Source organism: Capricornis sumatraensis, chromosome 17, assembly GCF_032405125.1.
Source record: "Capricornis sumatraensis isolate serow.1 chromosome 17, serow.2, whole genome shotgun sequence".
Classification (NCBI taxonomy): domain Eukaryota; kingdom Metazoa; phylum Chordata; class Mammalia; order Artiodactyla; family Bovidae; genus Capricornis; species Capricornis sumatraensis.
The window spans coordinates 47,729,847-47,743,157 of NC_091085.1; the positions used below are offsets into that span (position 1 = coordinate 47,729,847).

General features: G+C 37.2%; 1 protein-coding gene across 1 annotated transcript in view; it reads right to left on the minus strand.

Moving 5' to 3' along the window:
- Positions 1–2,368: 2,368 nt before the first annotated feature.
- The window catches only part of TMEM144 (transmembrane protein 144), a 45,325-nt gene continuing 34,382 nt past the window's right edge, over positions 2,369–13,311 (minus strand). The window contains exons 10-12 of the mRNA XM_068990308.1: positions 12,723–12,820; positions 8,019–8,072; positions 2,369–2,452 (exon numbers count right to left, since the gene is read on the minus strand). Coding sequence (XP_068846409.1) covers positions 2,369–2,452; positions 8,019–8,072; positions 12,723–12,820 — 236 coding nt within the window. The remainder of the gene's footprint in view (positions 2,453–8,018; positions 8,073–12,722; positions 12,821–13,311) is intronic.

The following is a 13,311-nucleotide window of genomic DNA, read 5'->3' on the forward strand; positions in this document are numbered from 1 at the left end:
TATCACAATACTGTGTACATGGTTCTACAACTCATCTTTTTACTAAGTGTGTTTTTCAGAAGCTCTCCCAATATTGATACACACAAGGGTAAGAGGTAGCAACTCTATCAGTACAAATAAATCAGTATAACAGGGCTAAAAGAAGATTTGGTAGCTCAGAGGAAATGCTGTATTATTCATGCTTTAACACTTGTTAGGGAATTTTAGTAATCAGGAATTTTGGTTGTGGTAGTAGAAAATTCTTACTCTGGATGCCAGTTTCACTGGGAATAAGTGTTGCCTTTCTGCACAAAGAGACAGAAAGCAAGGACAAAGTTAATGCAAACACAAGAAGCTGACCATACTAAGCCCCAGACTCCAAAAGACATGGGCGTTAACTTCCTAAGGCAAGCAAAAAAAGTGGAGATCTACAATTGCCCATCGAGACTAGCCTCTACCTAAAAAGGTGCTGGTTTGGTAAGCATTTCGAAAAAGCTTCTTTTCTCTAACTTTTACTAACACTACTCTCACTAACGCTATAGGCACTTGCCTGGTAGCAGAAACTATACAGTGGTAATGAGATTTTTTTTTTTTTCTTTCATTTTTCCTCTGCAACTGCTTTACTTCACATTTAAAATTTTGCATACAAATTTGCAACCTTAACTAAGAAGTAATTCAATGCCATTAATATAAAAACATTAAATATATTTAAGTGAGAAAAATAGTTTTGCTTCCTATCAATTTAATCAAAGCCATCAGTATAATTAGTGATTTTCAGGTTAAAATTAAATGAGATTTTGGAAACTGTTAATCAAATATTTACTTATACTTGCAATTCAACAATTAAGCAGTGTCATTTTTAAATTGTACTCATAGACAGGTATAGGTAGTTGCTTGGGTTGTGGGGGAGTGGTAGGGGAAGCAGTTCTTACAATGTATTCTCTGATCTACAGATACAGGTTTTTTTCCCTGAAACAAGATGTAGTAATAATAGCTGAGAATTATACAATGTTTGCCAAGTGCCAGACAATCATGAAAACATAGATTTTCACTAATTTGAACTTCCTGGTAACCATGTGAGACAGATACTAGCAATAGCCCCAGTTAACAGATGAGGAATCTGACTCAGAACATTGATCCCAAGTCACACAATTAAGATGAAGCGGAGGTGAGATTTAAACCCACACAGATCAGCTAGAGAGGCACACACATCTTGCCCCTCCAAGTAGCAAAGTAATGTGATATCATCAAGTGGGAGTGGGTGAAACTTACACTGCACTATTCCAGTTTTTTTTTTATACTATTATTTTAAGAGTTTGGGAACCACTGTAATAAACATTGTAATAGCAGTTCCATTTCAGTTTTCTTAAAGACAACTATCACGTTCGGTGATTTTCTTTGACCTAGTGTAAACCACCATTTAAAAATTGAAGAAAACCACTGGTTACAAGAGGAGTTTTAGAAAAAATATATTTCAGAAAAAAATTAAATTGTACATCTAATGGAGTGTATTGGTTCCTTAAAATTCTCACTGTGATAAGCTAGAACCCTGCTTCAGCAATTCTAGAATTTCTCCACAAGTTAGAGTACATACATATATGTGCGTGTATTCATGGGTGTGTAATAAGCTAGAATCTTGCTTCAGCAATTCTAGATTTTACCCCCAATTTATAGTAGAACATTCATATATGCATGTGTATTTACAGGTGTATACTTGTAAACATATGTATATGTGTTACACACATATTCTCAACAGTGGGAAGGTTTTGTTCCCGAAGGATAGATTTTATCTGGAGATATCAAAGGCATTTTGAGCTAACTGGGTGGGTGATTGAGAATCGGGCAACACTAATTTGAAGTAAAAGTAAGTCTGGGCTGAAAATAATGAAATGGCTTTTTTAACACTCACTTGTCAACTCTGACATTTACTTTTTCTCACAAAGGCTCTAAATATCTTTGGATCCTAATTCCATCATAATATGTCTTCTTCCTGCTCCATCCCCCACGTTTTCATGCCTGTCTTCATCAGTGAGGCTCATATTTTGGAAATGCGGACACATACAAAATTCTTGACATATGAATGCCGCACTGTTTGCTAAATTATGCACCGGTAAACACATATTGTGGTCAAAGCAGCATCTTCAGATACAATGAGGTCAAGTCCTACCTTCATAAACAGTTCATTAGAAGAACTTCTCATGTTTACACTTGACTGAAAGCTGGTTTTCCTTCAATGTCACATTTGTGGGAAAGAAAATCATTTACCCTAATCCAGGACGGATGAAGATCCACTTGCTGTGTGAACACGAACTCTGTTCTCAGCACAACCTCTTGTGTCCAGGAGAGAAGTGTTCTCAAGTGCTGCTGCCATCTGCTGGCCTCGTGGTTGTCAAATTTTAGAAAAAGCTGTGCATAAGGCTCCAGTCAAGATGATGCAAAATGCAAGCATCATCAGCAGGTAGTTTTTTCGACCCTGAGTAATAAAAAGAACAACTGTCATTAAGAAGACCTGAATCAAATATGTGAAAAGCACAAACTCTCAAGATTTCTGTGGACCTTGCTAACCATCTGGTCTACCTCCTGTATGCTTTTCCATTATCCCTCTGTATGAATCTTCCAGATTCTCAGGCCCTCTGCCATTACCCATTCAATAAATACATGTGCACTCCCACTATCCATCCCCATGTTCTGGGATTAAAATGGGAAGCAAAACGTGCCCCTGTGCAGTGACTTATGTAATGTGGGAGATGGGAATGAGTACCATGTAAACAGCGGTGGCTGTGGTGAGTGCATCACATAGAAATCTTAAGAGGCAGATCTAGAGTTGAGTTGAGCTCCTAAGTATCAGTGAATTGGGGGAAGAGGAGGGCAGCAGATACAGATTTTGAGTAGAAGGAATGTGTGTGCAAAGCTCTGTTTTAAGAGAAACATGGTACTTTCCAGGGACTGAAAGGTCTGAGAGGGTGCAGCAGTGAATTAAGTGCAGCTCAATGAGGCTGGAGGCTATGCATGTGCCTGAGCAGGCGGTATCTTAGAGGCCATGTTATACTTTGGATTTACTTTTCAAGCAATGGGAAGACATGAGAGGAACAGGCAGAGCCAAGTATGTTGAAAAGACAGGCTTGCATTTTGTAAAGCCCACACTTTTGCAGATTAAGACCAGATTGGAGGGGGCCAGAATGAATGTGAGGGGACCAACAAGGAGGTGACCACAGTCCTCCTGGAAAGAGAGGATGAAGTGCAGATGCAGAGACAGAGACCAAGCTAAAGGGCAAGGGAGAAATAGAAACAAAGATGACTCCCCCAGCTACATGTGGGTGCACTGGTCTTAAAGGTGGAACCACGGAGGATGCCAGCCAATCTTCATATGAACAAACATATACCACTCTGTGTTCAGTAGAAATACTGTATTTCTCACAAGTTCCATCTCTAAGAGTACAGATAGATCAATTCTAATCTCTCTCCCACAAGGTAAACCCCCAGACACTGGAAAATAAGTGTACTGTATCCCTGAAGCATCTTTTCCCTTGGTCAATATTTTAGCTCCCCTGACCATCTTTCATAGGGAACAATTTCAAGCTCCCACATAGTCCTAGCTGACTAGTTCTCCTCTGAATGATTGCCAGGCTAAACAGTCTATATGACTGTTTAAATGTAGACCCAATACTCTGAGGCAAGTGGAACAGGATCTCAATTACACTGAGATCTCCTGGTAGTCAAATCATATGATACTATTATCAGCTTTCAGTAAAACTAATGACAATTAATATATAACCAAAATGTCAAAAATGTATATCCCCATTTTTCATCTGAATAAAGAATTGGGTTAGAGTAGGTGATTCTGCATCTATCTGATGACCAGAGGGGTCTTTTAAAGTTGGATTTGGCTGGCTGAATTGTCTGATTCACTGCCAGCACAAACTCTACAAAAGTCACTCTGGTATAAGTTCTACAAGTGAAAGACAGCATAAAACCTTGCCAAGCACAGGGCAGCTAATTTACTCACACCCACATACAACACACACAGACACATAAACACACACACACACTCCTGAAGGCTTTAAGGTTTCCTGACAACTTTTTCTTAATGGCTGCAGCCTTTGCCTAGATACCAGAACTGGTGCAGAGTAGGCACTCAATAAAAATTTGTTCAAGGGTCAATACACTCAATTTCCAAATGTGCTGTGTGAATTAAACAACTGATGAGATCATTGACATAAGGAAAAACAATATATGGGGTCTCAATTATTAGCACTTTACACCCAAATTATGTGAATATGTTGTAAGCTCTCTGTTTTATTGTCTTTGGAGACAGAAGAACAATGTTCTCAGGGACTGAAATTTTTTCCCTTTTAAGGTTAAGAATCTGAGCAAACTTCCTAGTCTCCTAGAGAAAAAGACCAATTATATTTGGGCAAAAGCAGTAGTTTTACTTTGTCAAAGGTGAATGCTAACTCTTAGAAAGAGCATGCTAACATTCTCCCCAAAGCAAAAAGTGTTAAACGTGCATTTCTGAGACAGGTACTAAGATAACAAATCATCTCATTCTTTATCTGGGAGTCGCTATTGACTTGTAAATTGTGGTAGCAATTCCCTGCTTTGGGATTACTGTGCACATTCTGACTGAAGTGTGTTGCTAAAAATATACTGGCGGTCTAGCTTAAAATAGCTAAATATGAGATTCTAAAACAAACTTTCCAAAGAGGAACAGATAGTAGATATAAAAGAATGTCACAAGGGAAAAGCATCCAACCAGAACACTAATGGCACTGAAATGAAATAAAATCTTTAAACTCTTCCACACAGTGCTCGGATCTCCAATTAAGTCCTCACTGTTGTAGGTTGTGGACTTTTAAATATGTGTCTTCAAGGACTGCTTCAAGACATAGCTGACAGGACCTACAAGTCACAAACATAAAATGTTTTGCTAATAAGGACCTACTGTATAGCATGCGGAACTCCGTTCAGTACGCAATGACCTATATGGGAAAAGAATCTAAAACAGGGTCGATATATGTAGATGCATAGCTGATTTAATTTGTTGCACAGCAAAAACTAATAGAACATTGTAAATTAACTATACCTTAATAAAAACTTTTTAAAAAATTGCTTTTTTTCCCCTCTAGGGTTTTGTTTTTAAGAAAAATAATCTTAAAAATTCAAATAGGATTTTGGTTTCAGTGTCTAGTTAAGCTCTTTAACTCATTGGCATATAAAGCATTTAAAACTGTCCCTTAGGTCATCTGTCAAGAGGCAGTTAGGCATCTGCTTTGAATGATAAGTACTGCGGACACTTCTTAAGTTCTGCCTGGAGACAGATTTGTAAGGTGTTTGAACTAGAGATAAAAGGTCAACAAAACTCACTGAGCTTTCAGCTGTAGCCCTCCAGGCTCCTCTGTCCATGGGATTTCCCAGGCGAGAATACTGGAGTGGGTTGCCACTTCCCTCTCCAGGGATCTTCCCAACCCAGGGACTGAACCCATGTCTCCTGCTTGGCAGGCAGATTCTTTATGACTGAGCTATCAGGGAAGTGCAAAAGGTCAACAAAATTTGCTGTGCTTTCAGCTTGCCTTCCCTCTCTCTATTTGGATACATACTTGGCCAAACTCAAGCACTCACCTGCACATCTATAGATGGAACACCCTGGGATTTTATTGGAATTACACTGATGGTGAATGCAGATGCTGCCCAGTAACAACAGGGAGCTGTTCTATCAGGGATATGGTGATTGCTCATTTGTTATGACAATCTTTGACGTTCTGTAGTAAGCTTCTGCAGTATAGGAATTTATTTCATAAATCCAGCACATTTCTTGCTATTTTCTTACATTTTTATCATTTTTGTTGGCATTAATAGCATTTATTTTTTTCTTTTTAATTGGTTCTTGACGGCATATTGGAAAGTTACTAATTTAATATTTATATGTCAGTGCCTTACAAAGTGATCTTATTGGTTCTCCAGAGTTTCAGCCAATTCTTTTAAAGAAGAGAATATTATATGCAAACAATATTTTTTCTTAGTTTTCTCTTATGTCTTAATTTTATCTTAGCCCACTGGCTATGATCTCCAGAAAATACTGAGTAACAGCAATGATGGAAAGATCTTTGACTTATAGAGAACTCATATTCTTTCAGTTCTATTGAGATATAATTGACAGAGAATGCTTATGTGTCACTTTAGTTATGTATTTACATAGTTTTTGAGAGACATCTTATATCAACTAAGCTTCCTCTTATTTCCTAGTCCTCCTATTGTTAAAGGTTGTTCTCTCAATTAAAAACTGGTTTTTAATTTTAGTAAATACTTTTTGAATGTATACTATTATACAGTTTCTTTTCTATCTAAAAACAGTACAATAAATTACATTATACATAATATGATCCATCATTGCATTCCTGAATTAAACCCTACTTGAAGTGAAGTGAAGTCACTCAGTCGTGTCCGACTCTTTGCGACCCCATGGACTGTAGCCTACCAGGCTCCTCTGTCCATGGGATTTTCCAGGCAATAGTACTGGACTGGATTGCCATTTCCTTCTCCAGGGGAATCTTCCCAACCCAGGGATCGAACCCGGGTCTCCTGCATTGTAGACAGACACTTTACCATCTGAAAAGCCCCTCCTCTAACTGGTCTCAGCTTTTTTTCCAGGTATCTTAAAAAGTCATTTTGTCTTTTACGTGTCTCTTTAAAAGACTCTCAAGAATTAACAGTAGGCCCAATGGTTAGATATTCTCTTGCTCAAGTAAGTTCCTCTATCTAGGGAAGAAGATTTTTAATTCAGTATTGTTATACTGTAAAATAATTTTTACATGCTTCATAATAAATCTATTCTTAGTTTATGTTTATTTATACCCACAGTTGTAAATAGGCTTGTGATTTTTTAAGGTTTCAGCATGTTATGCTGAATAATACCCAGTTCTTAAATAGGAATCGTTATCCCTTCATGAAGCAGATGAAATATTTGTGAAGAGATTTAGAGTGTGCTTTGGCATAAAATTATTTTTTTGTGTGGAAAGCAATCCTAACTAAAATAAGTAAAAAACATATTCAAAAGAATAACATCTATAAATGTTTTAAGTTGTCTTGTAAATTTAAAAACACAGCAATCAAGATTGTGATCCAAATATCTTCTAAACAAATTTATTACTTCTTTAACCTGAAAATCTTACTTGTATTAACATCTTATGACTTTCTAAGTCAACACATTTCATTTAAAATGAATGAAATGACTTTTTAAATCTAAAACTGAATAATCATTTTAAGAATTTTCCAGGGACATGTTCACTTTATGGCTCCCAGAGATTAGCAACATCAGATCTTCTTAGAGATAGGAATTATTTGATTCTTGTTAAGGCAAAAAATATTATATCCATAATGCCTTGACAGTGTCTCTAATTTATATTGTTTTCAGTAAAAACTACTATGAAATATCATTCACATAGCCTCAACTGAAGGCTTTTGCCACAAATAAAGGTAAAGGGGAAAAAAATCTTAAAAACAATTTTTAATGAAAAAATTAAACACACACACATCCTAGAACTACTTGGTAAAAGCATTTTAAGTCACTATCATTTACACTTGAGAGGGTGTTCTCCTATAAAGATGCTGGTTGGATGTGGAGGACTTTGAAAGGTATGAGATTCAACAACAACAAAAAATCTATTTTCAAATTCCATTTGCTTCAAGGATGTTTTAATCTGGGGAGTAAAAATCTTCATCTTGTTTATCTAACATTTTTCACTAGATAAAATTTATATCTATCTTATTTTATTGGATGATTTAACCAAAATTTCTTAAGGGAAAATAAAGTCAACTAAAGCATTTTTCCTCTAAGGTTGGGGTGGAGAAAAACATATCCATAATAATTATCATATGGTTAGTATTTTCTTTTCTAATTAGAGACGGTAACACTTTGAATATCTGACCTGTCAAATTCATTCACATGTTTTCTGCTCTGGGCTTTGGTGTTGCAGTTTTCAGAAATAACACACAGTATTAAATATGTTTCTTGACTGGACCTACACACTTTGTGTACATACCTGTATTTCCTTAAACATGAAGACACCCCACATTGTAGCTATAAATCCTGGACCCTTAAATTAAAAAAAAAAAATTAAATTGGCTATTTTTCTGTGACTGTACTCTACACAAATACAGTAAGTTGGACACTTTTATCAAATAAACTTTGATTGTAAATCAATATAATAACATTGTTAGGAAAAACTATTCATAATTTCAATTCAAACTTAACATTAAGTTAAACTAAGCAGCATTAGGAGAAAAACAAAGACTTTTTTCCTTTTTTTCTTTATGGTTTTCATTTTTATTTTTTGATGATGATAGAATATTGTGTGCCATAGGATGTTTTTCTTCAATGTGATTTATAACAAAATATTTTCATAAGCAAATTGATAATCTTTTTCACTAGTTCCTCAAGATACTAGAAATGGGCTTAATAGGAAAAAAGTGTATGAATAAACATAACTTCCTTCAGCATGGGATAATTTCAAAGCTGAAGAAATTCTAATATGTTATTTTGGACCTGAAATATAGCACGTACTTTAAAGTTTTCCTTAATTGGAGAAGGAAATAGCAACCCACTCCAGTATTACTGCCTGGAGAATTCCATGGACACAGGAACCTGGGCAGGTACAGTCCATGGGTTTGCAAAACAGTAGGACACGACTCAGCAATTAACACTTCAACTGATATTACTGGACAGTAATCAGCTATATCTCACATCTCACTCTAATGAATGCTAAAGATAGTATTATGGCAAGATGGAAAAATCATGATGGAAAAATAAACAGTGGGTTAGTAAGCGGGAGACAAAGATAGGAATGAAATAATATAGGACAAAAGAGAAGAAACGAGATGGAAAAAAGGTTTGCAATTTGAAAATGTTAAGCTCTTAAAGCATATTATTATTTTGCTTAGAAAGGAAAACATTGGAACTTAGATCAATTGCCGTCTTTGTGGAAAAGAAGTATTACATCAGCATTCTGATGATTCCTTTTCAAGTCCTGCACAAACTCTGGAAGAGTTCCAAATGAACAATCCCAGCCTGTTTCCCCTGTTTCCCAGTTGTACATGACTGGATCAGCAGAGCTGTACTGCACTCCTGACGGGTAAGCCAAGCAATGGGAACACATTACATTCTGTTTATCAGGTTCCAAAAGAGTCAAGATCCAAACAGCTAGAGAAATAGGTCAAAGGAACTATCTTCCACCCTGATGTATGGTCTTAAGCCTCAAAAATCCAAACCAAACAAGAAACACCTGGGCCCTTTAGCAATTCCACACTGACTTTGGGCAGGATGGGAGGGAACAATAGCACAGGGCACAAAATACTAATGTTATCATGCCAATCACACTTTATCCTCTTCAATCTGGAAACTCATTTCCCTTTCAGAGTACGTGGGTGAAGACTATACCAAAAGGCACCGTTGACCTCTGCAGGTTTTTGGCTGATGATTTTTTAAAATATGAGTTTGGACGTGGCCTAAGGGTTATTGCAAGGAGCAATGCAGTGCTTTGCTAGAAGTAATCCAGGCAGAAGTCAATGTGCCTGGCTCAGCTCAGGCAAAGGAGATCCGAGAAAGGCTGCTGTCGGTCCCTAAGTCACACCTGAATCTTTGCGAGGAGGGAGGGCATCTTAAACAAAAGAGACAACTGTTTTGGCATTGGGATCATGCATTTTTCTGCTGTAAATTAACACAAATTACACATTTATAAATTGACCTTTGAAAAGAAGGTGAGCTGGAGCCATCTGGAGAGGCTGACCCTTCTGGAGAAGCTGATTTGGCTGTTAAGCTCCTTGAGGAAGACTGGAAACAGAGCCCTTGTCCTGCTACACGGGCTTTTCTTCTTTCTTCTCCTTTTTGCTTTTTAATTGAATATTTGCCAAGGAACTGTATAGATAATGCTTTCAAGGAACGCCCGGTTTAGTCACCGATGGATTCTAACAATGGAAATGCAGGTCCTTGGGAGGAAAAGTATGCTGCTGGGATGTGAAAAATGTGCTCTTGATGAAACACGATTAGCCAGATCCATACTTCCTAAAGCTGGGTGGTGGGTATTGTCGAAATTTTCCCTCAAAAAGTTAAGCTTAAAGCAAATCTAGCTCTATGTGAAAAATAAAGAGGAAAGCAAGATCCTGGAGGTTATGGCTGAACTTTTTCTGCATGTGGATAAGGCCATCTTTGAACTGAATAATGACAATGAAACCGAGCAAGAGCCCAGTAGCAGTAAAAACCTAGGCCCTCACCTCCCAAAGATACCTGTCCTTCCCAGGAGATAATCCTCAGGCACCAGAGGAAGCCACACCAGGGGGGTGAGATGCCTGCTTCCATCACAGTGGTCAAGAGTCATCCTTCTGACAGTCAGTCTCCAGATGCCACAGAGACCACTCCCACCAGCCCTCCACCCACACCCACCTGCCTCAGCAATATATTTCCACTCCATTTGGCTGTCATGTCTTGCCCTAAGTCTTCACTGTAATTTAATACAAGAAAGAATAGTAAGAAAATCATATCTATCTACTATAAAATTTTTGTGAAGAATATTATTTATTATTCTTCCACATCTCCTGTATAAGGACCCACAGGATAAATTCCATTAAGAATTCAGTATTTTTTAAAGAACCAGAAAAAAAAAAATTAGTGTTAGAAAATAATTTGTCTTTTCTGAGGAAATAATGTTACCAGTCAAAAAGAATTAACTATCTCACTGTCTCACCCGCTTCTATAAGCACAAAGCAAAACAATGTTTAAAAAAAAAAAAAGCTTAATCACATGACTGTTTAGCCTCTGTGCTATTTGCTGACGCTCTCATTTTCCTCAAACTTTGATTTTCTATTTGTGTTTGTATTTCTCTTTGCCTTGTGTGACTTAATTGTATCTGTGTGTTTTACAGAAAGTTGCCTCAAACTCATTTTGAAGAATCCACATTTGTTCAAGAATATAGCTTGACTGAATGACAAAATCACCATCACATGACCAAGTTTAAGTTTGATATGATTAATGACTTACCTATTTCAATATGTGCCATTCTTCCTTACGTAGTGGGATATGACCGTCACGCGGCATTTGCATCCCTAGTCGAGGTGCCTATCATATTGTATACTTTGCTTAAATTTGTTTAATTTCATTTATTTTTAAGTACTTCACTGATAAGTTTTATATCCCATTGCCCATTACTATTTTTCCTGTTCTATTGGTCAATTCTAGCACTACATATCTTTGAAAAAATGAAAAACAAACACTTTTTGGGGAAAAATTTGGGTTTTTACCACTCCAATGATGAGGACTTAAACTATTCCTTATAATTTGCTCAATTTTGATAACATTTTCCCTCAGTACAGATGAAGAATGTCAAAATGTGAGACCTTTAAGTTAAAAAAACCCCAAGCCTTTATTATGTGAATTTAATTGTACACTAAAGCTAACTATTTTATGAACACAGTAGAACTGTCAAAAATATGCTATTTGAAACCCAGATTCCTATTAAAATTGAAGGATGTTTCAAACTTTTATGTAGTTGTATTTTAGACTAGACAATGTATTTTAAAAATTCAGTTTTGTATGCTTGCGCAGGTGTGCGGCTAAAATGTTTCAGGCAAATTTTATTTATGATTATGATTTAGGAAGCAGGGGAGGCAGGTAAACAACTGAACAATCTAAGATACCAAGAGCAGAAATAAGAGCAATCAATTCGTGTGTAGGCATGTCAGTCCTGGAACCACAAGGAACCTGAAACATTCTCAACTGGATTTTATACTGAAGGCAGAAAGCAGTCCTGCATACAGTAAACTCTATACTAAGAAGCCTTGAGGTGTTCCGTGGCTGTGTCCCTTCAGATGCTGCTCTTAGCTACTGTCTCAATTTTCTCATCTTCAAATCGGGGACAATCCTATTAATACTAGTCCTATCTATATCAAAACAAACATTTTTGTTTTTCTGTAACCTGACTATGTGCTACATGTCTGGCACTCAAAAATATCAGATGAAGCAAATTACATTATGAATACATGATAAACGGCACCATCAAGAAACAATACTTTGCTTCAGCACTTTCTGAAAACCTTCTTTAAAACACTGACATACACTATGAAGAGGGGCTAAAGTACTCTCTGTCTCACAAGGATGCCATGAGATTCAAGTGTGACAATATACACAAAAGCATTTTTATATCTATAAACTATTACCTAGAGATACATATTGTTATTAATCAGATTCCCAGGTGACACAGTGGTAAAAGAATCTGCCTGCCAATGCATGAGACACAGGAGATGTGGGTTTGGTCCCTGGGTCAAGAAGATCCCTTGGAGGAGGAAATGCAAACCACTCCAGTGTTCTTGCTGGGAAAATCCCACGGACAGAGGAGCCCGGTGGGCTACAGTCCACAGGGTCACAGAGTCTGACACAACTGAGTAACTGAGCACACACATTGCTATTAATAGCAAATTACAATGTATCCCAAAAGAAATTAGGCAAAATGACCAAACAAAAACTGCAAAGGTATCGAAGATGAACAAACTTGTTAAAATGAAGTTAGTAACATTCCCTTAGCCATCAAGGACATGAGATTAAAGGTGTCAGTTTATCCACCTGAATCTGTTCTACTGCCTGTACTCCTGAAAAATCAAACTCCATGACAGACTTCAGTGATTCACTAAGAAAGCTTCAGAAAAGTGTGATTTACATTTGGAAAACAAAAATTTGGAAATGCAATACAGCTACTTACGGCAGTGATGATTGGAAAACTGACCACAGCACTGAGAGAGCGGTTCGCTATGAACCAACAGCAGGTGGCGATCGCCCAGAGGACTCCGGACAGGAACCCTGAAACACACAGACAGCACACGTTCGCCAACCACATACCTCTCCACACTCCTATCAACACCGACAGCCAACGTGGGTTTTTGAGTCATGTTTATGACTATTTTGGAAAACAAATCGTTTCTCTTTTTGTGACTGCACTAGGTGTAAGTAAGGGTCACCTTTTACCTTACTGACGTTAAGTCAAGTACCCAAAGTAACAGGTGCAGTAAAGACTAGGTAATGGAGCGGGACCCGGGGAAGGTACTGGGTCTGAACCTTTTCTGAAAACACCATTTACTCTAAGCCATGTACGTAAAAATATGTGAAATTCAGAATGATGCTTAAATAAGGGGTGGGGGACTTGGAATCTGAATAAAAATACCAGCTTAAAATGTTCAGGATACTTTAGCTAGACATTCAGTAAATATCCTACCATTCTTCTAAAACTGTGCAGTGAAGTAGTAGCACTCTGGCTTAAATGAATCAAGCCCTCAAAAGTGAATCTCTGATAC